Here is a 26,562-nt window from a genome sequence, read left to right on the forward strand (position 1 = left end):
GATCACCTGTGGAGAGGCCAAGGGAGCTAAACAAGGCATATGCTGGTAAAGAGTCCCACACTAGTGACTCCAGCCAGGAGAGGCTGGTCTGGACAGCTCTGAGAGATACACAACCTAAGTCTACTGTAGCACGGCCATGTTTCCTGTTAGCTGGGACAACAGGCCAGAAGACAGGTTCTTAACTTGTTGGTTCCTGACTGCAAATGACAGGGACCTGGAGACAGTGACCTAAACAGCTTCAGAATTTTTCTAGTACATAAAAATTCAAAGGCAAGCTATCTAAAGCTAACACAACAGCTCTGGGATGCCCAGGGAGTTAGGTTCCTACAACTTGCTCACTCTAAAACTTCATAAAAGGCTCCTATGTTGAAGGCCACCCAAGGTCACCTTCCAAGATGAGAGCTGAAGTACCACACATCACATCCATAACCTCGGCAGAATGGATAAAAGGGCATTCCTTCCAGGAGAGCCAACCTTAAAACAATTACCCCAGAATCCCATGCAGCAATCTCCGGCTTGCCTATTGAACCACCTCTAGTGGAAGGAAAATGGGTTTTGACAGATGTTTAGAATCTAAGCTACATGACCTAAGTGATTTTGTCTGCTGACCACCCTAACTGGTTTGGTTTGGAAATGGATGCCTCTAGGATTTCCCTCAGCTGTGTTGCAGGTATAAGACACTTGGGTTAATATCCCCCAATTTCCACTTTCTGTGAGGCCTGCCTTCTCAACAGTTAGTGTTAGTGTTTGGGGCATGTAACCCCCAGACCTGGTAGAAAGTTGCCTTTATGCTTCCTTGCCTGGTAGGGAAAGAGTCAAGTAAGATAACTGGCCAATCAGGCTTTCAGAAGCTTGACACTCCAGGGGATACAAGAACACTCTCTTGGCTCTTCCCATTGGGCATGACTGACTGCCTCATGCCTAGAGAGTAGACGCACAGCACCATGAACTTGCAGCCTATCTGGAAGGCTTTGTCGTACTTGGTCTCTGAGCAAGGAAGGAAGGAGACAGCCCTCCCAAGGTCATTTCAAGTCCCCAAGCGCACAGGACAGCACCTTTGCCCATGGGTCCCGCTGTGGCGTTCACTCCGTCTCTTGCAGTGATTCCCTACTACGTGTCAGTGACCACTGGGAAGCACAAGGATGCAGCCACGGACAGCCGGGCCTTCGTCTTGCTCATCGGGGAAGATGATGAGCGCAGCAACCGCATCTGGCTGGACTATCCTCAGGGGAAGCGAGGCTTCAGCTGTGGCTCTGTGGAAGAGTTCTACGTTGGTGGCTTGGATGTGGGCATCATCAAGAAAATAGAGGTGATGGCCCTGGATCCCCATGATGGTGACTGCCCCTGGGAAGTGAAAAAAAAAAAAACTGGTCAGCAGGTGGGGGTGGGGAGCTGAGAGCAGACAGAATAGAACAAAGACCAGGAGCCCCTCTGAGTTAGAGGCAGCTGTCCAGCCTCCACCATCAGTGGCAGGTGTGTGTGTGTGTGTGTGTGTGTGTGTGTGTGAGACCTCAAGTTCCCCATTTCCTGCTCATTCAGTAGATACCCTGTGTTCTTATTTTCTCATTGCTGTGTAACAAATTACCATCAAATTGGTGACTGAAAACAACTCAGGTACGTGCACTATCCTGGATCAGGAGTCTAGCTGAGACTTTTAAGGGCTCCTGAGTCGAGAGCAAAGTGTGACCGGGTCTATGATATTTTCTTGAGCCTCCGTCCTTCTCCAAGCCAACTAGCTGTTGTCCAGATTCATTCTCTTCCTGCTGTAGGAGTGAGGTCTTTGGTTCTTTGGTGTCAGTCCCTGCCTTGAGGCGCTCACCAAAACCAGTCAGTGTTCTTGATCTAGGCTAGTAGGAGACACGATCTCTCTCATTTCAAACGTCTCTGACTTCTTCCAGCCCTAGCATCCATATTCTCTCTTAAAGAGCTCACCTCAGGAGGTCAGGCCCACCCGGGGTCCTGTTTTGATTAGCCCAAAGACCTGTTCAATCGCCTCTCCTCCAAGGAACGTCCCCTGGCCAGTGAGTGTCCAGCATATCGGGAGGAACCATTGAGGGTGAGAGCACAAGACAGGTAGCGGCCACTGAGCAGGGAAGACTACTTTTCTCTCAGCTCTGCCCAGATCCTCACAGGGATGTGTACCTCACAGCTGGGCCATGATGGAGCCTCCCCCGAGAGCTGCTGGCTGGTAGAGGAGCTGTGCTTGGCAGTGCCCACCCAGGGTACCAAATACACACTACGCTGCAACTGTTGGCTTGCGAAGGACCGAGGCGATGGCGTCACCTCCCGCGTCTTTGACCTCCTGGATGCCATGGTGGTGAACATTGGGGTGAAGGTATGTGTGCACCCTGCAAGTGGGGGACACAAGAAAGACGAAAGTGAGGGGTATAGGAGAGTCGTCACTGGGATACTGGCAGAAGCTATAGCCTGGGAAGACAGTTGGACTCATCTCAAGCTGGGAGACTGCTCTCTTTTGGTCTGCTGCTGTGTGACATCAGGGCACTCTCCTGGTTGTCTCTGGGCCTTGGTCTTCTCCTATGCCACATGCAAATAAGATTTCCCTCCATTGCCTGTTCTGTGCTCAGTTTTGGCCAAAACTAATGAGATCACTAACAGTCCCTGAAGAGCTTTGGACGGCATCAGCTCTGCCCAGATGTACGTTGTCATTACTCTCCATGCCCACAGCATAGCATCAGGAGCAAAGGACCCCAGAGACTGGGGCCCTCTGGATCTCACAGTATAGCAGCACTGGTCACACGACCCATTGTAGCTGGAAAATCCAAGAGGACAGGAGTTTTACTTTCTGTCTAAAGGGTCACATGAGCCGGTGGTCAGTGTCAGGCAGGAGACAGGAGGCAGGAGGCAGGGGGCAGGGGGCAGGAGACAGGGGGCAGGAGACAGGGTGCAGGAGACAGGGGACAGGGGACAGGGGGCAGGAGACAGGGGACAGGGGGCAGGAGGCAGGGGGCAGGGGGCAGGGGCAGGGGGCAGGTAGCCCACAGTCAAACATCTAGTTGGTAATCCAGAGGCCTCCCGGTCACCCCTGTGCTTCTCTTTCTTCCAATTGAGCTGTGGGGCCAACAGCAGCCCAGCTCTATTCAGTCAGGCCATCTATCAAGGTCAATGCCAAGAAGGCGTGCCTGTTCTGTGATGGGAGCAGCAAGAGGGGATATAGTCTGCACCCCACGCCCCAAGAAGGGCTGTACTCTACACCCCAAGATCCTTCACAGGAAATAGTGCATGTGCTGGCCCATCCCCTGCGGGGACATGGGGGGCACTTTCTATAACACAGACATCTTCCTTTGTGGCTGATGGATAGTGTGGGTGAACCTGCTGCTTATCCGGGACTTCTGCCCTGACCCACTTCCCAGCCTCTGTGTGTCTTTGAGGCATGCCCCTGACTCACGCCACCCCAGCTCCTCCCAGCTCAGTCTGGGAAAATGAAGATCCACACCCCGCCATTCACAGAGCAAAGAACACAGGCGAGCCACTTAGACAAGCTGCAGGGCCCTTTGAACTGGCCTCTCTCCAGGACACCGGCCATCATGACAGGAACCCTGCTTCCATCTCTCCTTTGGAAGCACTCCAATGACCCAGAGAGACATGTGTCTGTGAATGGAGAGAATGAGGAACACAGAACACAGGGGCTAGCAGGGCACGACCTCAGAAGCTGGTCTCTTCCGAGCCATCAACCCCCTCACTTTGACCTTTCTATGTTTCGTGCCTGTGTGGATAAGAGCAAGAAGGGGCCAGGTCTCTGCCTGCTCCCCGTAATTCCCCTAGGCCTACCTGCCCATGTTCCACAATGATGCCCTGTGCTCTGCTGTGAGCCAAGCTCTCCCATGCTACTCCTGACGTTGTCCTGCCCTGGAGAAGAGTCCAGGTACTGCCAAAACAAACAAACAAACAAACAACAACAAAAAACACCTATCTGGAACAGTGGCCCGGATGTGACCACAGCCACACAGCACAGTTCACAGTCCAAGACCCCGGAAGAGCATGGGGATTAGGCAGTTGCTGGGAAAGGACAGGTTTGCTGTCTCTCCACCTGTCCCAAACTCTCAGAGCTGCTTGTTGATCTGTGGGCACCTGTCATGAAGGGATGATTAAAAACCAGGACCCCAGGATCCAGCACACAGGCGATACCTCCACCCAAAGCCACCTCTCAGGAAGAGCCTCCAAAGTGCTTCAACTCAGACACACCCGGGAAGGGCGAGCTCTGCCCTCCCTCCAGGGCCTGCAGAGAAAGGGAATCTGGTCCTCCAGGAGAAAAAAATCCCAATCTAAAGTGGGAATTGGATGAACAGGTAATGCTCACTTCACACATGGCTTGAGGCAGAACTCTCCAGGTCACCCTCCTCACCATGGCATTCCTTGCTCACAGACATCAGGGGCAAGCTGGCTGTGGCAGGAAGTCAGGGACACTTACAACCACTGCAGTACCCACACATGCATGGCCTTGTCATACACATAGTGCCATATCATACCCATGGCACCGTACCACACAGATGGTGCCATACTGTATACATGTATGGCTGTATCATACACGCGACACCATAGCATACACTTGTAAAGCCATACAGGCCCTGCGCCAGCACCAACAGTATCTGAGCCACCTATGTATCTCATGACTCTACAAGGAGTGTCCCCACATCTGTCCCAGGTAAAAAGCTGATGGAGGGCAGTGCTGTGGGATGGTCTGTATGTCAAATTGCTCTTATTGGTCAATAAATAAAACACTGATTGGCCAGTGGCCAGGCAGGAAGTAGGTGGGACAAGAAGAGAGGAGAGTTCTGGGAAGCAGAAGGCTGAGGCAGAGAAACACTGCCAGCCGAAGCCATGATAAGCCGCATGTGAAGATGCCGGTAAGCCACCAGCCACATGGCAAGGTATAGATTTATGGAAATGGATTAATTTAAGATATAAGAACAGTTAGCAAGAAGCCTGGCACAGCCATACAGTTTGTAAGCAATGTAAGTCTCTGTGTTTACTTGGTTGGGTCTGAGCAGCTGTGGGACTGGCAGGTGACAAAGATTTGTCCTGACTGTGGGCAAGGCAGGAAAACTCTAGCTACAGGCAGACCTGGATTTGGGTGCAGCTCTGAATGCTCCCAAGACCACTGTCCTGCCTTAGCATGCACACACATGGATGGGCTCACAGAGAAGTAGTGAAATCCATTGCCTGCCGTGTCTCTGCCAGAGCCCCCACGCCCCACCCCACTCCGGCTGGGTGAGCGTGGTGGGACCAGGAGAGGCTGGCCTGGCTCTGTTTCCTCAGACAAGTCCAGTCAAGTGTGCTAGACTCTGCTCAGAGCTGCAGGGCTTGAAGGAGTGTCTCTTTTCCCTGGGACACTGAGCTCGGATGGGTGGTTTTGTGGTTGGAGCTGGGAGTCAGGAACGTGTCCCTCTCGTGGCAGGTGCTTTATGAGATGACAGTCTGGACTGGTGACGTGGTCGGTGGAGGCACTGACTCCAATATCTTTATGACCCTCTATGGCATCAACGGGAGCACAGAGGAGGTGCAGCTGGACAAAAAGAAGGCCAGGTACCCAGATGAGGCTTGACCCCTCGCCCTGCTCACATCCACCCTCCACCTAACTTGGTCCTCAGCCAGACTGGCTCTGTCCTACCCACTGTACACCACAAGGCCTCCGAGTTGCTTTACCTTGGTTGCTCTTTTCCAATACTTTTTTTCTTTCAAGAGCCAGGTAAATATCCTCCCTCCAGGAAGTCTTCCTTGACTACCAAAGCCATAGCAATTTTCCTCCTTAAAACAAGCAAACAAAAACCAATTCATCTTATTTTATGTGCATGAGTGTTTAACCTGCATGTTATGTTTATGTGCCACCACTTGGGTGCCTAGTGCCCATGGAGACCAGGAGAGGGTATTGGATACGCTGGGACTGGAGCTACAGATAGTTGTGGACTCCCATGTGGAGGCTGGGAATAGAACCCTGGTCTTCTGGAACAGCGGCCAGCATTCTTAGCCTCTAAACCATCTCTCCCACCCAGTTCTTTCCTTCTTTTGTTCACCCATCTGGTCTCTCAAATATGTTCACCTTAAGGTTGACATTACTGCATCTTGTTCATTTCCGGGTTCTGTTCCATGTGCTGTCCATGTGAGAAACCCTCAGTGGGAGAAGCAGCATGAGGGGTGCATGGAATTCTACTTCTGTGACTGTTCTGTGTGTAAGATGACTGCAAAATAAAGTGATCCGCTATTAAAACATTAACAAATGGTCCGGGAGGGTGATGATGGTCGTGACGAAGGTGACGATGGGTACTGGGCTACTGGAGTGATGAGGACCAGGCAGATGTTTCTCCCCATAGACAGAGCAGCCCATCCCTGGGGTCTGGTAAGGATCCTTCCTGCCCTCTCTTAGAACTTCCACCTTCTTGTCATGCAGTTCCCATGGTGACAGCCTTGGGAATGGCTGATGTTGAGCACCCACTCCATGCCAGGCCCTGCTGAAAGAGCCCTGCACCTATTGTAGCTCAGGGTAACCCCTTGGCTCTGCACTGTTAGTGTCTCCCATCTATAGTGAAGTCCTGAGACACAGAGAGATGAGGCAAATAGTCCAAGGTCCCCTGGACTTGAACTCAGAAAGCTCGGGAATGAATGAAGCACCAATGGGAGCCGAGGCTACTCACTTGAAGCCTGCTGTCACTGAGGTCAGGTGACAGTCAGATAGGGTAAGGTGGGAAGATGGATGGCGGAGCATCCTGAGGCACAGTGAGGCACACTGAGAAGAACTGGGCATCTCATGTGACTGAATTACAGAGAGAGCTTTGTGTTTCTCTCTTTGGTCCTAAGCTGGGAAAGTGGAACCAAATCAGGAAGTTGGGAGTCGCTGAACAAGTGGCCATTACGAGCCAGGTGCCAAAGAGGCTGTGGGTTGGCCTTGATTCCTAGGCATGGTCTGGCTATGGCCCCCTAGCATGTTTGGTCTCTACTAGTCTCTCCTCCCTGTTCCAACACTAAGCCCCACCCAACGCCAATTTCTGGGATTTTCTCTAGCTGATTCTCTGGTTCTTATGTTCCACCCAATCTGCAGGTGCCCAGAGTCTAATTGCTAATGGGAGGGAGGGTGGGGAGGAGGGACAGCATCCCCAGGAGCAAATTCTAGAACTGTGGCTTGCAGTTCTGTCAGAAGAGTGACCACACTATAAACGCTCCGAGACCTGGTTAGGTGAGAGGACTTTCTCTCTCGGAAGGGTATACTGAGAGGGGAGCTGCATCTTCTGCTTAATCTGGCATAGATCTCCTCTCTGAACCATGCCTTGTTTGCTGCATCTGCTCCCAGGAGGCATTGCACCTTGTCTGAGAGGCCCTGTTGGGGGTATCTTGGTGGTAGATGAGGACAGAAAGAGCCCTGGCCATGCGACACGTACACAGCATGGGGCTGGGTAAGGAAGCACCCCAGAAACACACACATCTGTGTGGCCAAGATGGACAGAGGAACTGTGGGGGGGCTTGAAGGACTCAAAGGAGAGGTGACCTGGACAAGGAAGGCCTTGCTCTCACTTGGTAGTACTCAGGTCTCACTGCACAGGGTGTGGTCTTGTACCCAAAGAAGCACAACAGTTGCCCTCTGGAGCTGCCTCTTGGGGAGCACCCGCGCCACCCCAGGGGCCCTTGAACAGCATCATTGAATCAGTCTGCAGCTGAGCAAGCAGTCAGGCCCTGTGGCAAGAATGGCAAAGACTAAAGAGGACATCTCTGAGACAGTGCAGCGTGGGACAGGAGAGCCGCAGCCACCAAAGCAATGCTAATTTCAATTTGCTGCCACTCTACGATTGGCGGGAATACGGACCAATCCAGGGCCACCTCGCTCAGCTGCACAGCTGCACACAGAGCAATGAGGCTAGTCCGTCTTCTGATGTCGGGCAGTGTACCACCTGCCATACCCTTCAGGAGGGCTTGTCACTCATAGACTGCCACCTGAAGCTTTTCCGGCGTGAACTTCGTTTTACCCTTAAAGTTGGCTTCACATCCATTTGCTCTCCGGGATAGCTTTGTGAGATCATGGTGGGGGGATGCCATCCTCCCCAGATTACAAGTGAGGGATTCCAGACCCAGAAAGGAAGGTGAGAAACTAGCTGATGAGAACAGAACCCAAATCTGACAGCTCTTGGTTCAGGGCCCTGTCTATCAGCCAAGCCTGCTTAACCCAGTCTTTTAGGATCCTGCCTGGGGAGCAAAAGATGGGCAGCTGGGGACCTGCTGGCAGTGATAAGGTGTCTGGTCTATGGCCAGGGCCAGCTTACCAGCTTCCCTTCTTTGCTCCACCCCCAGGTTTGAGCGGGAACAAAATGATACCTTCATCATGGAGATCCTGGATATCGCTCCCTTCACCAAGATGCGCATCCGCATTGATGGCATGGGTAGCCGGCCAGAGTGGTTCCTGGAGAGGGTAATGGGATGCCCTCCCTCCGTCCCTGCCCACCTCTTCTCCATGCTATTGGGTTGGTTATAAGTGACCTTGGAATGCTGCTATCCTGACCATGGACTTTGGTGTGAATTAATCGGGGAATGAAGCTTTATTTGTGTCTAGTAAGAGCTGAATTACTTCCAGAGGACACAGCACAGTGGGCGGAGCCCAGGATAGGGAAGGTTCGGGGCGGATTAATACTCTGGACCAAGAGATGTGCAGGGATTAGGAGAGAAGCAGGCTTGAGGCACCGAGAGCTGGGTGGGTGGTGGGCTTTCTGTGTCCCTGTACACTGTGAGGTAGCTTTCTTCCTCCCTGCCTTCTCTCTGGCCCATCCCTGGGCTCCCGGGCAGGCTGAGGGCTTCCTGGATGGGGATGATGAGAAACTTAAAAAAACAGATTCGTGAAGTCTCTGTTTTGTCTCAATCTCTCCCACCTTCATCACACACCACACACCACACACCACACACCACACACAGCCGCAGGCTCAACTTCTCCCAAGGAAAGAAGATGGCTGTGTTTCCTCACCACCATTTGCTTAACTCCCCTGGCCGTGTAGGGCCCTGACAGAGGGCACCAGAGGACAGCCATGGCACTCATTGTTGTGGAGCAGAGGGCTCCCAGCACACAGCTCGGCTTGCAATGTTTTCATGAGAACAAATGATACAGATGACAGCCCCACAGGCATGCCCCAGTGTCAAATGGGCTGGCGCTGGTGTCGGGTGACCATCCTGTACAGTGTGAGACAGTTTCCTGTAGCTATATAACAAAGCTCCAGAATTCAGTGGGGAAGAAGAGCAGCAATCAAGGTACGGACAGGCCATGTGCTCTCCCAAGACTCCACATAGGATCTGACCTTGGCTGTCCTCAAGCTCTCCCAGCTGCCAGACCGCACTCTCGCCATGTACACATCTCCATGTGTAAATTCCCCTGTCCTGTTTTGCTTAGAGCCCACCTTGGAACCTCATCTTAACTGATTATAACTCTAGTTTAAATAAAGTCATACCTTGAGACTGATGATTGGGACTTCAATATACACTCTCGGGATTGGAGGAACATGGTTTAGTTTATAATAAAACCCTTCTGCAAGCTTGTCCTTCATTCACCAAAGGCCAACTGTCCTGGTTCTCCTCAAGCTCCCTTCCCCCCGTGTAGCCATTGCAGACTTTCCCTGAGCCAACAATATTGCATCCACACCACCCTGGCAAACGTCAGTGTCCTGTTCCCAGGCTGACGATGGCTTGATTCAGCAAACATTTTCTATACACATTCTAGGCATTGCTGTGGAAGCCTTTTCAGATGCATCTCCAATTTTCAGATCACATGGGACTATCAGCAAAACACATAAGCAGAGCCCTTCCCACACCCAAGAGTCTGAATCAGAGGGCTTGGGATGGGGGTTCATGGAATGGTACTTGGGTAAGAGAGTGTATTTCTGCATGGCCCCTCTCCAGATCCTGCTGAAGAACATGGACACAGGAGATCTGACCATGTTCTACTATGGAGACTGGCTGTCCCAAAGGAAGGGCAAGAAGACACTGGTGTGTGAAATGTGTGCAGTCATTGACGGAGAGGAGATGATGGAGTGGACCTCCTACACAGTCTCTGTGAAGACTAGTGACATCTTGGGTAGGTTGTGGCCTCTTGCCTCCTGTCCCCTTGTCCTCCACTCTTGAGTCATGACTTGAGACTGGCTTCCGATCAGGGCATTTTTCTTCACATAACCTTCTGAGGCCAAATCATCTCCACAGTGTGTCCTTTTCTGTGGAGACAAAGTATTTCCTCACAGTGGCCAAATTGGTTTCTTCCCTGTCCCCTCACAGAAATGGAGAGGATAATTTCAGGGACACCGGCTCTGCTTGGCTCAGAGCCCTGCAGCTTCCTGCTACTTCTGGGTGCCTCTCATCCCAATGCTCTGCACCTTGGCAGTCCATACCTCACAGTTATCTGTGTTTGACTCTGGCCTGGGGCCTGGGGATAGAGCTGTGACCTCCAGGGTCCCCACAAACCTGACAATCCGGTGGAGTTACCACACCATTAGGTGAGGCCAAGACAGATGTCAGCTCAGGCACTTCTGGGGAGCCAGAGTAGGGAGCCTTACCCATATAAATCTGAGCAAGAGTCACAGGAGCATTCCAGAAAGATGTCTAAGTCAAGAAAGACAAACAGAACCATTGAGCTGGTAGAATGCCCAGAGGAAGGTCTTCTAAACAAAGAGAGGGAATGCCTCTCATCAAGTCAGGAAACAGTGCCTCCTACCTTCTCTCCTCTAGCCAAGGCCTCTCTCCAAGGACCATTAAGAAGAATTTGGCAGACTCATTCACATCCACCATAGATGACTCATTGATCATGATAGCGTTCACTTTCAACAGAGCAGTTTGCCAAAGAGATGGGTCAGTAAATCTGGCAGAGTTTGTTTCTAGCATGTTCCTTCTCCCTTTCTCCCCATAGTGGACCTTCCTCTTTATTGCTTGAAATTCCCAGTGTCTACATGCTTTGAAGGTCCTCTTTTCATTCCTTCATGGTGTGCTCTTGGGAGAATAATGAAGTTTGTGAGTAGCAACAGATGTGTGGCATAGCAGCCTCACAGATACCTCTTCCAGGACCTCTGGCTTCTTAACAGTGGCCAATGCCTGTTTGAAGCACTTCCCTGGGAACAGGTGTAGTTTTTTACTAAGCATTCATGTTACTCTGATTGCAGTTAGACCAACAGTAATTGCAACATGCAAAGAGAAAGTGGGGGATAGAATTGGACACCTTGTAAGCATCAGCACTTACTTACTGGGCCAGGGCTACCTGATATGGCCAATGAGAAATGACTCTTAACCAGACCGAGATGGAGGGGGTCTCAGCAAGACTGAGGCTGAGACAAGTTTATTCCCAGCTTTATAATCTTATCAGAAACAGAATATAATTGCAGTGGCCACTATCAATACAATGGAAGTTGCCAGGATATGATGATGTTTGCAAGTTACACAAGGTACACATGATTAACGTCTAAGACCAGTTGACCTGTCGAGCTTCCATGTGCTTCATTGACATTTAGGGGACACAGAGAATCACAGGGCATCCTGAAAGCTTCACTTCCTGAGGGAGTCCTCAGTTTCTTAGAAATTTAAAGGCACACAGTACCCTAGGAGTTATGGACTCTAACCTGAAAAACCTATAATGCGTGTCTCTCAAGGTAGCTAGACCAGGCCAACTCCATGGTTCCCTGTAACACCTAAGAGGTCCAGACCACTTCTGGCCTTTCTGGTCCTTACCCCTAGTTTCATGGGCTCTAGACTCTGTCTCCCTGTGCTCCAGGAATCTGGGAATAAGGCCAGAGCAGAGGGCTTTGTGAAGAGATGCCGGTTCCCAGAGCCTCGCCTGTGTATTTCCCAGGAGCAGGCACGGATGCCAATGTGTTCATCATCATCTTTGGGGAGAACGGGGACAGCGGGACCCTGGCCCTGAAGCAGTCGGCCAACTGGAACAAGTTTGAGCGGAACAACACAGACACCTTCAACTTCTCTGACATGCTGAGCCTCGGCCACCTCTGCAAGCTGAGGGTCTGGCATGACAACAAAGGTAGCTACTGCCTGGCACCAGGGCGGCAGAGGGTAGCACTTCCTGGGAGAGTGCTCCCCGGTCCTCTGCCTCTCTAGGCGAGTAGACCCTGCCTACCCCAGCAGGAAGGCAATTCAGCCATGGATTGTACCATTTGGGGGGGGGCATCCATTAGAGGTCCTGTGTTCCTAGGCCGTTCTTATGCCTGGAGCTTAGTTCCTCCTGCTTTCTCCCTGGGGGTGGGGGGAGGCGGTTAATGGGTCTTCACTTTTGCAATATCAGAGTATGAATTCTACTTAGTTCGGGCATAAAAAATAAGAAGAAAAGGGATTGGGCTGGGTTAGTAGCTCAAGTGTAGCTTAGCATGAGCAAGGCCCTGTATTCTATTCCTGGAATGGAGACGGGGGAGCAGAGAGGAGGGAGGGAAGAAAGGAAGGGAGGGAGAAAGGAAGGAAGGAAGGAAGGAAGGGAGGGAGGGAGGGAGGGAGGGAGGGAGGGAGGGAGGAAAGAAGGAAGGAAGGAAGGAAGAAATCTCACCGAGTCCACTTCCTACAGACTTTCTATCAGTCTGACAACCCTGAGTCTAAATGTAGCTGTATTCACTTATAAATGTAAGCAAGACACAAACCAAGTGAGTAACTCCGAGGTGCTTAGGGATACTGTGTCCATTGCTGTAGTGGTTTCCATGGCCTCCCCACTCCTTGGCCCAGTGCTTTGCTCTCTGCGGGCATCGCATCTCTTTACTCTGGCTTTGCACCTGCCGCTCCTGCTGGATATCAGAGCTGAAGGTTCGTTACCGGACTTACACACCTCCATGCTTGCTGCTTCCCCCAACTCCCCTCTGGTGTCTGGAGTCAAAACCAGCTTCCCCCAAGCTGTCCGCTCCCGGCCCTCTCGTGCCCTTGCTGTACCCTCACCTCCCACAGAGCTGTCCTGAGGCCGCCTGCCTCACGTCACCTCCTCAGATCTCAATGCAGCTGATGGCTGACAAACCCAGTTCAGGTGCTGGCTGAGCTTCCAGGAGGAGCACTGTTACTGATTCGTTTCAATGTGGGATGACAGGCAAAGCATTTCCCATGCGGCAATAAACCGAGATGGAGCAGAGAAAGCAACTGCTCTTTAAAGCAATCACGTGATGATAAAGACTTGCCCAGCACTTCACAGTTGTCAGGTTTCCTGTACATATTCAGTCACTCGTGACCCGAACATCTAATGTGTTCCTGGTGGGCCTGGGACCCTGTGAGCTAGGGAGAGCTGCAGACTTCTGATCATTCAGTGTGCCTTGTGACTTTATGTAACAAGACTTGTTACTGACTCTACTCTGTAACCAAAGAACATCAAGGCCTTAGGATGTCCACTCCAGGACCACAGAGCAGCAAAGGGACCAGCCAGCATCCGCAGCAGGAATTCTGTTGTTGTTTCCACCCACCATGTCCATCCTGCTGATCATTCTGCACCTTCACTGCCCCCATGCCAGAGAGCCAGGAAGGGAGATGGTGGCGTGAGGGATATCACCCTCTACCTGTTTGCTTCATCATCAGAGTGTACAGGTAGGGGTCTCATCCTGACAAGGTGCAATGCTGAGGAACTCTTCTTCCTCACTTGTCACTGGGATGAAGTATCTGACAAAATTGAGTAAGGGAGGAAGGATTTCTTCTGGATCAGGGCCAGAGCCTTTAGTCCCTGCTCAGACAGCCCCCTTGTGAGGAACATCATCATGGAGGAAGGGCGTGGCCAAGGAAAGTTGCTCATCTCACAGCAGCCAAGAGAAGCAGAGAGGAATATAGGAAGGGGCCAAAGCTCTTGCCTTTCAATAGCTTCCCCCAAACAACCCACTCTTCTCCACCAGGCTACACCTAGCACAGTCCCACCGCCTCCCACACACCTGTTCGCATTTTGAATTCATTCATTAGGTCCAAGACTGTGCTTTGTTAACCTCCTGGTACAGTCAGTTTTAAATCGAGATCAGTCACCTCGGGTGGCATCACAAGTCTGTGGGGAGACACATACCTGTGAGACTGTCTCACATATCCGTAGTAAATCTCTCCTCTTCCACAGAGGAGTCATCACAAAGATCCCAAGTTTTTTCCCCCACTGCCATCTGCCATGATCATCCTATCAGTCATTGGATGGTAGTCCAAAGTCTGAATGAATGAATGATACCATCCATGGCCTCTAAGACATTCTGCCCCAGATACTTCAAAAGATCAGGCTCAGCCCCTGTCATGGCATGCCACAGTGACTCGCTCAGTTAAAGGCAGGTGTGCAAACCCCAAGCCACATGCGTGTGTCTGCACAGGCCCCATTAGAAACACCTAGCCGACTAGACTGGTGGGGCCAGCATGGAAGGAGAGTGTGAATGCAGTGGGAACTGGGTAAGCATTAGCTCCCCACTAAAGGAACAACCAGATGTCTCAGAACCCCAAGTACTCCAACCCTGTTCTGTCATAGCCTCCACCTCAGAAGCAGCAGCACCAACGTGGCTGAGGAGGAAGGGTTGGGATCCTTGGCAACCCAACCTATGGGCCACACTGAGACGGGGTTCCTTAATAACCTCCAGTCAGGCCTGAAAAGAAGGCAGGGAGGAAATTTGTGTCAACTAAACCCATTTCCCTTTTTCAAAAAGGGAAGACCACACCAGGACCATTACAATGTGTGTGTTTCATTTATGGGATGAGGGCAGGGGGGTGACCAGAAAGACTGGGGATGTTTAGCAAAGACCACGCTTTTGGAGAAATCAGCTCTCCTTTGAAGCCACGGAACTGTCCAAGGTACTGACTTCTCTAGTTTCGGTTCACTCTGGATTCTAGAGCCTGTTGGGGGTTTGAGATTTGATGACCTACTGACCCTCCTCCTCCTCCCCCTCTTCCTCCTCTTCCTCCTCTTCCTCCTCCCTCTTCCTCCTCCTCCTTCCTCCTCTTCCCCTTCTTTTCTCCTCCTTCTGCTTCTCCTCTTCCTTCTTCTCCCACTTCCCCCTCCCCTCCCCTCCCCTTCCTCCTTCTTTTTTTGCTTCCTTCCTTTCCTCCTTTCCTCTTTTGTTTCTTGCATTTTTATTTTTGTTGGGGTTTTTTGTTTGTTTTTGAAGTCTCACACTATAGCTCAGGCTGGTACAGAACTCACTGTGTACTCCATTCTGGCCTGACAATCCTCTGGCCTCAATCTCATGAGTGTTGGGATTACAGATGTAAGTGACTACATCCAAGTGTGACTACCTTCATTCTGGCCTATGGTAGATACTCAGATGCTTAGCAAGGTGGTCCATATCTCATGCATCCCACCCCAAACTGACAGTACAAAAGGCACAGGACTTCTGGTCTATTGTCAGAGCTCACACCTCTGTCCTCCCTACATAAAAATCTCATCTTAGCCCTATATACCTATTTGCAGGTATGTAAATCTGAGCCCTATATATCTATTATTTCTCATCTATTTTCTCCTGGGGCTTCCATCCCTGTGATGTCTTCTTCCATCTTCCTTCACTGTGTGTTTCTCACAAAGAACCTTCTAGAGTCCTCTTGGATGTCTCTGACTTCATGCTGTACCCTTCCTTCCAACCCAAGGAAGTAGAGGCTCACATCTCTGATAAGAATATTAGGTCTGCTGGGCAGTGGTGGTGCACGCCTTTAATCCCAGCACTCAGGAGGCAGAGTCAGGTGGATCTCTGTGAGTTCGAGACCAGCCTGGCCTACAAAGTGAGTTCCAGGAAACCCTGTCTCAAAAAAAAATCTTACTGGATCATTTCAAGAGTCAAAGATAACATTTCTTTCTAGTGTTGTCCAAGCTTACACACGGAGGGAGGGGATTCCTCTTCATTGGTATGACCACTCTTTAAACAAATGATCAGTCCAGGCCCTTTACAGCTCTAACAACCCCTGTGATTTGAATGTTGATATTGGTTTTTAAAGCAGTGATGGTTGGCTAGCCAATGTCGCTAAGTACTTTTGTTAGTCCCAGTCTATGAGTGATTGACCTCATTGCTTTGCACCTGTGACAAGATGGGACATCATGGCAGGAGTTTGTGGCTGAGCAAAGCCACCCATATCAGAACTTAGGAAACAAAATAAGGAGCTTTCCATCCCCCCATTAAGGGTACATCCTCACATATCTGAGGAACTTCACCAGGTCCTACCTCCTAAGAGTTTCCACAACTTCCCAATAGTACTACCATGGGAACCAAGCCCTTAACCATGAGTATTTTCGGAAACAGTTAAGATCCAAACAATGGCAGATAGGATTGAAGCCATGGATAAGGCTGAATGAGGGAAAATACAGCTCAAGCAGAGCCAGGGTGGCTAAGTGAATGTTGTAGAGAAGTCCAGCATTTGAGTTGGATAACTAAAGGGAAGGAAGAGGAGGGGATGGAGAAATTATCTCTATAGTTTTGGCTTCTAAACTAGAATGTGTTTGGGAAGAAGAGATCCATCTAAGGAACTCCACTGCTGAGGACTGCCCACTGCTCCTGAGAGCCCAAGCTGTGATGTACCAGTTCTGACTCCATAGTTTCTTAGACATAAATTTAACAGAAGAAATAGGAAGTAGCATTTGTTTTCAAATAGTGAAGCCGTTTAAAATTTTTCAAATGTTTCTCTGGGGCTGGAAAGGTGGTTCAATGGTTAAGAGCACGTGCTGCTCTTACAAAGGACTCAGATCCAGTTCCCAGAACCTACATGGCATCTCACAACTGTCTGTAACTCTAGTTCCAGGGGATCTGATGCCCTCTTCCGGCCTCCATGTGCATGAAGCATGCATATGGTATATTATCATATGCAGATGCAGGCAAAACACTCACACACATAAAGTAAAAATAAATAAATCCTAAAATAAAATGTCTGTTCCTCCCTACAAATTCCCAGAATTCCTGGATGAGAAGTTTTGTTACACAGCAGCATATTTCAGGCCTGCAATGGAGAACATGAAGATGGAGTTTATGAATTCAGGTTCATCAGACAAAACTCTTTAGTTTGTCTCCTGAGAGACCCTCTCCACCCTAAACAAAGCCAGGGAACCACTCTCAGAAAGCCACAACACACACTTTGCTTTTTGGTCCTTGTTATCACATGGAATTTCCTTTTATTTCTGACAATTCCATTCTATTCAGAAAATAATGTAGTACATTTGAGTTTAAGTGATAGAAACTCTCTAAGAGCATTGTTCTTATTCTAAAGGCTTTCTCTTTTCCATACTCTCTTCCTTTTGACATCTCCCAGTGTTTGTAGGCCAACCCTTGTTTAAATACTGCCTTGCATGATTTTGACTAAATCAAATTTTTCATACATCGATACCCAAGAGATAGTTTTGTACCCACAATTCCCTTCTTCTGCTACACTGTTATGTTCCCCTCAGAATCCAGGTTAGTTATCAAGTTCTTTGTAAATTTCCCCAACTACCCTGAATGAACTTAGATGCTCTCTATTCCCTCTCCTCTGCTTTCTACATATACCTCTATTTGTAGTGTGCTGATTGTAATGGTCTTTCTTGCCAATTACAATTGACAGACTTCCTATCTTCCAAGGATGGGGACCGACCTTGTTTGATTGGCATTCCCAGTGCCAAGTTTGTACTTAGTAGGTCCCTAATAATTATAAGAGTAAGTAAACAGGTCAATGTTCTACATCAGCTTCTTGCAGCTTCTGGATCTGGGATGAATGGATGCAGACCTTTTCTAGTCATCCATGAAGATCTCTTTCTCTTTTCTAGGTATTTGAATAGTTTCCAGATATAGTACATCAAGCCTGATACTTAGTAAAGTGTTTGTAAGGGTAGGTTCTCTCGGGTGTTGTAGACCCAATTGTGTCTTTTGTTCCCCAAATTCTTGCTCACCCAGAACTAGAATCAGAGTACAATGGAGTCTTTACAGATAGAACTAGTTTTAAATGACATCATCATTGATCTACAGTGGGTCTGAAACCCAAAGATGACGTATGTTCCTACAAGAAAAAGAGAGATCATGGAAGGGCTCAGGAACATAATCATGTGAGGCAATGTGAGATCAGAGGTGGAGCTAGCCAGCAGTTATAAGCCAAGAAACACCAAGGATTGCTGGGAGTCACTGAAGCCAAGAAAAATCAGAGGAACTTTGTCAAAGAAACTCTCTTTTGACATCTCCCAGTGTTTGTAGGCCAACCCTTGTTTAAATACTGCCTTGCATCGATACCCAAGAGATAGTTTTGTACCCACAATTCCCTTCCACTGGGACCTAGAAAAACACAGCAAACCAGAGTTCCATCATGAGCTCAGTGTCAGAGAAGCTAACTGCCACAACTTAACTGCAACAAGGCTGAATGGTCTAGTCAGAATGCTTAAGATGGTATCAGCTTTTGTAAGTTGGGTCTCCACAGCCTTGAAATCAATGTTGTGGGAACTAGGGGACAGAAATGAGCTGTTCTCTAAGCTTGAAAAAGGGAAAGAGGGCTGGAGAGATGGCTCAGCCATTAAAGGCTAGGCTCACAACCAAAAATATAGGAAAAAGGGAAACAGTCTAGTGCTAATAGGCATCATTGACTAGCTTTGACTCCCACTCTGGACTTCTCACTTAATTCCAGCCACAGGTATTCTGCCTTATGTTGTGATCCCAAGCATGCATCCTGCCATAACTGTATTTTCTTATTGCTGGTTAGAAAGCTCCTTTATGTCTTCACCTTCTTACTGAAACTTATTGTCCAGCCATGTATGAACTACCTCCAAAACAGTTGGCCAATATGTGACTGAATTCTGTCTCCTTTAATTGACTACCTCAGTTAGGGTTTCCACTGTTGTGAAGGAACACCATGACTAAAGTCAACTCAAGGAGAAAAGTATTTATTTCAGTTTTAGTTCCACATCACAGTCTATCACCTAAGGAATTCAGGGCAGGAACTCAAGGCAGGAACCTAGAGGCAGGAACTGATGTAGAACCCACGGAAAAGCACTGCTTACTGGCTTGCTCATCATGGCTTGCTCAGCCTGTTCTCATATAGTACACAGGACCACAAGTCAGTGGGTGGTACCACCCATAGTGAACTGGGTCCACCTGCATCAATCATCAATCAAGAAAATGCATCATGGTCTTGCCCTTAGGCCAATCTGTTGGGGGCATTTTCTCTGTTGAGATTTCCTTTTCCAAAGTGACTTTAGTTTGTGTCAAGTTGCAATAAAACCAGCCAGCACTCTTGCAGCTCCATGAGTTCCACTGTCTTGACAATAGTTCTTAACCTGGTGTCAATCCACTACCTGTTATATAACAGGGAATTAATATGGTTCAATAGAATTTAATTACATCTTTCTTTAAGCCTCTCAAATCCTTCCTTGTATTTCTTGCCTTCATCATAGGAGATTCAGTTTCCTCCAGGACTAAAGATTTCTTTGTGTAATAATAATAATAATAATAATAATAATAATAATAATAATAAGGCCCTGGCCATAAACCTCAGCTGAGCTCATAATTAAGTCCTCTAGATGCCTACATCCCTTATACAGACAGTTATTGCACACATATCTAGACTGTCTTGGCTTTCTTGATTTACATTCTACTGTGAAAAACCCAGCATCCAATTAGCCAGTTTCTTCTCTCTCATTGCTGTCAAAACCCTTCAGGGAGAGGGAGAGCATTCAGCACTGTGGACAGCGCCAGCACCTATGCACAGTAACTAGATGCTATAAACTTTCGTTAGATCCCAGAGTCCCCAGAGAGCTTGACACTGATTCTTGCTTTGGATATCAAAGACTATCTGATGGCCCTGTCCTATGCTGACTCTTGGATACAAAGAAATTCTGAGTTGTTGATGTGATCCTCTTCCCCTTGTAGGCAGAGAGAAGAGGCATCCTTTCCAGCCAGACTTTGGTCCTGAAAGCAGGCTGATACCATGGGCAGGTGAACCTATGTTGTTGGGACACAAGTTCTGAGAAAAAGCAGGTCCTCGGCTCAATTCCTCTCTGCAGTAGCTTTCTTTTTCAAGGATGGAGATTTAGATGTTCATAGATGCTAAATCTGCTGAACATGTCATTAACAGCTCTCTTTGCCATACTTTCTTCATATTAAAATTTTTCCCCCAACTCCATCTTTTCCTTGCATAGAAATTTTTGAGGATAAATGAGTTTTGTCTGAGATTCCTCCACCAGAAGGTAAAGATTCTAAACAAATATATAAGTGAGGTTACAAATGTTTAGTTAACTTAAATCATAGTGTTCTTCTCATTCCTAGATCTGTTACTGGGGGTGTTAAATTAGTAAAACTTTTGAACTTCTGGCATGGTTGTTCAGTCTAGTGAGAACTTTTGAATATGCACAAAAGTGAAGAAAACACAACTTGAACCTTTTGGTTTTGTCCTACATTCTTGACCCCTCTCTGGCTGCCAGAAGATATGAAGCTAAATCCTAGATCCTGTGCCCTACCCCAAACACATTAACATGCAGTGTGCTTCTCCTTTGAACAAGGACACTTTTCTGTAAAACCACACCACCATCATCACACTTAACAATGATTTGTTTCAATTTCTACTGTATAATACATTTTCCCAGTGTATGTCATAGGAAAACTTACTCGTAAATGCATGTGAGGGACACAGGAGAGTATACTGAATATTGAAGAAATGCTACATATTGATATGGTAGTATGTGGGAAGAAGTCTCACTCACACTGATGCTAGCATTAAATTCGGGGTTCGGTATTGCAAGCCTGGTTGCTCCACTGTAAATGTCCTTTGTAACTCTCTATCTAATGGCTTCATCTGGTGATGATCAATTAGAATTACAAATGTGATGTTATAATTCTGTCATTTCTTTTCCACTTAGCAGCTCGGGGTTTTCTTTTTAAAAATTTGTCCCTAGGCTACTTTATTGCCATGAAATGCAGTTTGAAAATCAAGATAAATGATTAGTTCTTTTACTTAATTCTAATTACCCAGATAGCTTTTACAGTACTGAACAAATTGGAATAAATTGTTTGTTGTCTAAATCATCTTGCTCTTCTTGCTTCCCCTGGTTAAATGAAAACTCTGCTTAGTAAAGAATTTTTAACCACAACATGATTGACATTTTTAATACTATTAGATTATAGAAATAGGAAGGACCTTAGAAATCATCATAGTAATGCTGCAGTGTGCTCACTTAGGCAGATACACTGAGACCTGAATTCAGATCTGCCAAATCCCAGGGGGTTGCCCGAGGCAGCCTCCAAGATGAGGCCCCTGTGAGTGTTTTGGGAAGATAATAGCTAGTCTTATATTCTTCCATACCTGATGCTCTCTGATGGCTCCATAGCTCACTTTAAACCATCCATGATCTTGCTAAGGAAATGTGAGTCACCCAGATGGGCTTTTTGCTTCTTACAAGTTATTTTTAGGGAAGGTGTTGCTTGGTGAAGTGAATCTTTCTACCTGAGAAGAATCTCAATGGTTTGCACTGGATAAAAATACTGACAGTTGACTTTTTGAAAGTGAAAATAATTTATCGCTTCTGTGATCATTGAATACTAAGTAATATGATTAAGAGGTCATAAGACATGTTTCCCAACCCTTGACATTAGAGAAGTAAGATCCAAATATAAAAATAATCTTAAAAAAGTTAAGGCATAGTTACAACCCCAGCAGCAAAGGTTTCTTTGGATATCAATGCTTATAGCCAAGAGAACAAACATGTTATGGTTTGAACCAGAAATGTCCCCCACGGGCTTATTTTTTAAACAATCTCTAGCTAACAGCACTATTTTTTAAGGCTGTGGAACCTTTAGGAAGCTGGACCTAGCTGGAGGAGATAGGGACTGCTGTCATTTTTTTCTGAATCTGCCGTCATGTAAGAGTCTTCACTACCCTTTCCTGCTGTGAAAACCCCACCATGCCTTCCCCGCCGGGAGGACCCCATCCTCTGACACAGTCGGCCCAAATGGACCCTCCCTTAAGTTGTTCCAGTCAGGTATTTGGGTCATGACGATGATCAAAGTAACTGATACAGTGCTCAAGGAACAGTGTGGGCGTGGGGACAGCTGAGGGGCTCAGAGGCATTGAGAGCCATGTTGTGCAGAGAACAGGCAGGTACTGAGCACAGGGGAATAACTTGGAGCCATAATGAGGAGAGAGGAGATGCCAAATGCATGCCTAATGATTCTATCTCATAAGGGTTGATTGAAATGGGCTAAAGGTAGCACAGAGCCCTTCATCCCACCAGACGTGGAAAGCCACTAGACTCTTGGGCAGTAAGTAGCATATGGAATCCAAACTGTTACCAGCCTTGCTCTCATTCAGCCTGTCACCTCCCATCTTGGGACATTGGGACCCCACAGTAGTTCAGAGTTGTTAGATCTTTTACTCAAAGTGAATTTTAGGACATTTGGGATATAATAATCAATAGTACTAGGACAGACCATTCCTCCAAGGTAAAGTTGTAAATTCTTCTCCTAGAACTCCCACCACTGCTGTCTTCCTCTCTCTCCTATTCAGGCTTGGTGTGGACTCATATCAATAAGGTTTATTAGATAACATGTGTAGATTGGACCAGCCTTTTCATCTCAGGGGCTTGTAACCTCATTGACAGAGACAAGCAGTGCACTAGAGAATGATGTGAAAACAAAATGATTTCAGATTATCCAGTGGTGAGTATTTGGAGACTGAGAGCAAGTGTTGAAGCATGAGGAAATCCTGCAGCCAGAGCACCTTCCCAGAGACCTCAGCAATGAGGCAACCATGGCACTTAGAGCCTGGAGACCAACACTTCACACAGTGGATAAACAAGGTTTCATTGATCAAGGTGTCAGCAGTGCAATAGAGGCAGCACAGTGGGTGAGTCTGTGACTAGTTTGGAGTCAGAGTAAAGAAGTGGAGAGGGATCCAGTGTGTCATTCTATACGGTTCTCTGTGAGCAGCCCGTGATTTTCTTCTTGGACTGATGAGAAGCCACTGGTGCATTTTATGAGGTGAAATGGCAAAATCTGACCTGTGACTTTAAAAGAGTGTTATGATATGCAGGGTGTTGCTAAGAGCACCATGCACAAGAGAAAAAGTTGGGGAATTGGGCAGCTCTCCAGCAGCAAGAACAAGGCGAGCATTTTGTTATCTGTGCAGCTCTGACAAATAACACATCTGCATTCCACTGTGGTAACCTGTACGGAGCCCTTACTCTCTGTGTGTAAAAGCATGGGGACATCAAAAGAGGGACTTGGGAAAAAGTGAGTTCTTTAACTACTAGTTTCAGATGATTCCCTATTGGTCCACCAGGCAGCCGGCATTGGCCATCAGCTGGTCATTACACCCTGTCTGTCACACTCAACATTTCCAAAGCAGGGCAAGAAAATCAACAGAGAATGCAAGTCTTCTTTTATATAAAGGGAGCTGGGGTTAGTCTATTGTTTAGTGGTAAGAATTGCATTGCTTAATTCTAACTGGAAAAGGGAATTGGGTGTGGGGTGAGACATCCTACACACACACTCTACTCATGGCAAAACAGGGCAAGGGAAAGCCCAGCTTCTCTTCCATTTGGATCTCTTTCAACAGAACCAGCCATGTGTCTTCTCTTCTCTGCCTGCTGCCTCCTTTCTGTATTCTAATGAGAAGCCTTGAGAGAATGACTCTAACCAACTCATTTCATCATCTCCATACTGCATGCATGGAGGCTTGCTAAGTTCTGTGATCAGTTTCCTGGTGCTACCAGGAACCATCTCTGATATGCAGCCAATCCATAAACTTACAGATGGTACTGGCCCTAATTTGTTGAAAACTGAGAAAGATTTATCACGTGCAAAGGAAGTTCATGAACAAACTAACTCACCTCACTGCTGTATAATGCAACACAAGTGTTTTATACTCTCACTTCTGCTAGCTCTCACTGTTTCCTTCTTCTAAAGACCTGATTTCACAAAAAAACAAAAAATACAGTGAGAGATAAACAACACCAAAGACCTTTGAAAAAGCCATATGGAAACCTACAACTGCAGGAACTTCTTGAAATAGACACACAACTTACAAAAGGAATCTAAATGGAGTTGCCTTGTACAGGGAAGTAATGCCTCTCCAGGTGCCATGGGCTATGAAGCACAAGACCCAGTGCTAAGTGTGGGTTACTTCCATTCAAGCTATGGGTACATGGGGGTTCCGTAAACCCACAAAATGATGCAAACTATTGTCATTACTGATTTGATGCTAAGATCTTGCTTTGGAGACACCATGTACTTGAGTCATACAAGGCCCAGAGAAATCAAGATGGTGCTAACCTGGAGCCCTCCTCCCTGCTGGCTAGTTTTCATGGTGTCAGAGGTGCTATGTTGGGAGAGAACAGTCAACAGCAGTCTTACCCAGCTATGAACACTGCGAGAGACAATAATGACTAGCCTGGCATGATATTCCCATTACTACAATAGCAGCACAAGTGTTTTGAGGATAACCAACTACTTTATTAGATTTAAGTTCTATTCCTCAAGCCAGAACTGATATCTGATACTGTGAACTGGGCCAAAAACCCAGGGCTGGGCAGGCTATAGGTCCTAGGGGAGAATTCAGCTTAATGGACATAGTATTAAACTGCTCCCTCAATATTTGTCTTTATACAAATAGATCAGCACATTGCTCAACCTTCATCAGAGAAGTATCTTTTTACAATACATGTTGATTAATACAGAGGCTAATAACGAAAGCACAGAGAATGTGTAGAGTCCTCAATCTTTCGTGTGACTCAGGGATTGTCACAGAAGATGGAGAAGGAAGATTGTAAGAGCCAGAGGTAGTAGAAGACTTCTGTGAAACGGTATCTTATGAACATGACTGGGGTGTTGCACACGTGAACTCACAGGGGCTGTGACCTTGTGTGTAGGACCTGCACAAGAGCAAGCCAGCCCAAACTGCCGCATGGTTGAGGAGGAGCTTACAGAGCCCCAGCTCCAGAGCTATTAGCAGTTGGTGGGTGCCAGGGGAGAGGGAGTCAGCTTTCTTCAGTTCAGCCCTGATCAGGCTACCCATGTTCCAGGGCATGGCCCAACACCTGTTTGCATAGTGGCAGCACTAAACATACTCAGTGGGTTTCCGAAAGAGTCTGCAAAGTTGGGAGGGAAATGAGGTGAGGAGTATGGAGGGGGAATATGAGGGTGATAGTGATGGAGGGGGTGGGGTAGATTGGATCACAACACTTTATAGTTATGTAAGAGATTCTCAAACAATATTTTTGAAAGTTTGAATAGTGCCAGCATATGTATCCCACCTATGAACTTAGCATCAGCACCCTCAACTCTCTAACACTTTTATATACTCTTGGCAGCAGGGGAGGATCTCTAGCAGTGTTGCTTTGGACAGTGTCTAATTAGTGGAACTGCCTCCAGAGCCCTAGATGTCCTGAGAAACAGGGGTGTGGGAGTGCAACCCAACTGTGTGATGCTTGAGGGACTGACTGCCTTGTGGGTGTGTTATGAGTAGCAAACGTCATCATACAGCCTGCCAGAGCACTGGGGTTGCTGTCTCCGTGGGACCTGCGATGCTCCACGCTCCCAATGCATTTGAGTTAGAGAGTGATGGAAACAGTGTAAGGCACACACAGCTGTCAACACAGACCCACGCTGGCCCACACTGCCAACTCTGCTGGGGTAGGGACACTTCTGTGCTCACTATCAGCCCAAGATGTGTCAAATTCAGGAACACATCCCAAGAAGTGGCAGCTTCTGGGCCCTTCAATGACTGAAGAGAACAGTTCAGCCAAGATCCCCCAGTGCAAGCCATATTGATTCATCCAGCATTCATTCATTGAGCAACTATGATCTGCCAGTTATAGGCTGAGCCCTAAAAACCCTATCAAGGCTCAGTCTGCGCTCAAGCATCCCTGGTCAAAGGAAGAGACACATGTAAATAAGAGCAACATAAATCTGAATGTGTGTACCCAAGATAGATGCAGGGTACCACGGAGCATGGGCACTCTTGATGCGGCCTCTAGAGTGATGTGGGGGATGAGGGAACATCAGGGAAGGATTCCTGGTAGAGATAAAACCTCCTGGTAGAGATAATACCTGAACTGATTAGGAAGGGTCATTGACAGGAGCTTGGTGAACACAGGTCAGGAAGCAATAGAAGCCATCCTTCAGCTAAGGGGCTCCCCAAAGGTCTAGAATACCTCCACCATGAATCAGATGGAATCAACAAGCCTTTTCCTTGTGGAAATGTCCATGTTGGATAGATTCTCGGTGGAAGAAGTTTGCAGGAGGGAAGTATTGTAGTTTCTTGGAGCCCACAACTAACATCTCATGTGGAAAGACCCCTGTGTTCCTCAGATTGAAGGAGTCCTTAAAACCACTTAATCCAACTGGTCACTTCATCAACCAGGCTGCCTGACCACAGAGAGGACAAGGAACTTGTCCAGGGCCACACAGCTATGGATGGAAGAAGGGAGGTCTTGACAGGGAGAGGGGGCACTTCCCACTCGCGGTCCTTTCTTCCACAGGAATATTCCCTGGCTGGCACCTGAACTACGTTGATGTGAAGGACAACTCCCGTGACGAGACTTTCCGCTTCCAGTGTGACTGCTGGCTGTCCAAGAGTGAGGGTGACAGGCAAACCGTCCGTGACTTTGCATGTGCCAACAATGAGATCCGTGACGAGCTGGAAGAGACCAGTACGTGGTGGGATTATGTGGGCCCA

The 26,562-nt window shown here is 47.9% G+C and overlaps 1 protein-coding gene across 3 annotated transcripts in view; it reads left to right on the forward strand.

The window, feature by feature from the left end:
* The window catches only part of Loxhd1 (lipoxygenase homology domains 1), a 163,435-nt gene that overhangs the window by 118,542 nt on the left and 18,331 nt on the right, over positions 1-26,562 (forward strand). For 2 of the 3 annotated variants that reach the window (XM_037196946.1, XM_028872029.2), the window contains 7 exons: positions 1,101-1,309; positions 2,150-2,335; positions 5,417-5,544; positions 8,296-8,413; positions 9,886-10,060; positions 11,816-12,001; positions 26,366-26,536. In XM_037196946.1, the coding sequence (XP_037052841.1) occupies positions 1,101-1,309; positions 2,150-2,335; positions 5,417-5,544; positions 8,296-8,413; positions 9,886-10,060; positions 11,816-12,001; positions 26,366-26,536 (1,173 nt within the window). The remainder of the gene's footprint in view (positions 1-1,100; positions 1,310-2,149; positions 2,336-5,416; positions 5,545-8,295; positions 8,414-9,885; positions 10,061-11,815; positions 12,002-26,365; positions 26,537-26,562) is intronic. The other variant, XM_028872028.2, reaches the window with a different exon arrangement.

This window comes from Peromyscus leucopus, chromosome 19, assembly GCF_004664715.2.
Source record: "Peromyscus leucopus breed LL Stock chromosome 19, UCI_PerLeu_2.1, whole genome shotgun sequence".
Taxonomy (NCBI): domain Eukaryota; kingdom Metazoa; phylum Chordata; class Mammalia; order Rodentia; family Cricetidae; genus Peromyscus; species Peromyscus leucopus.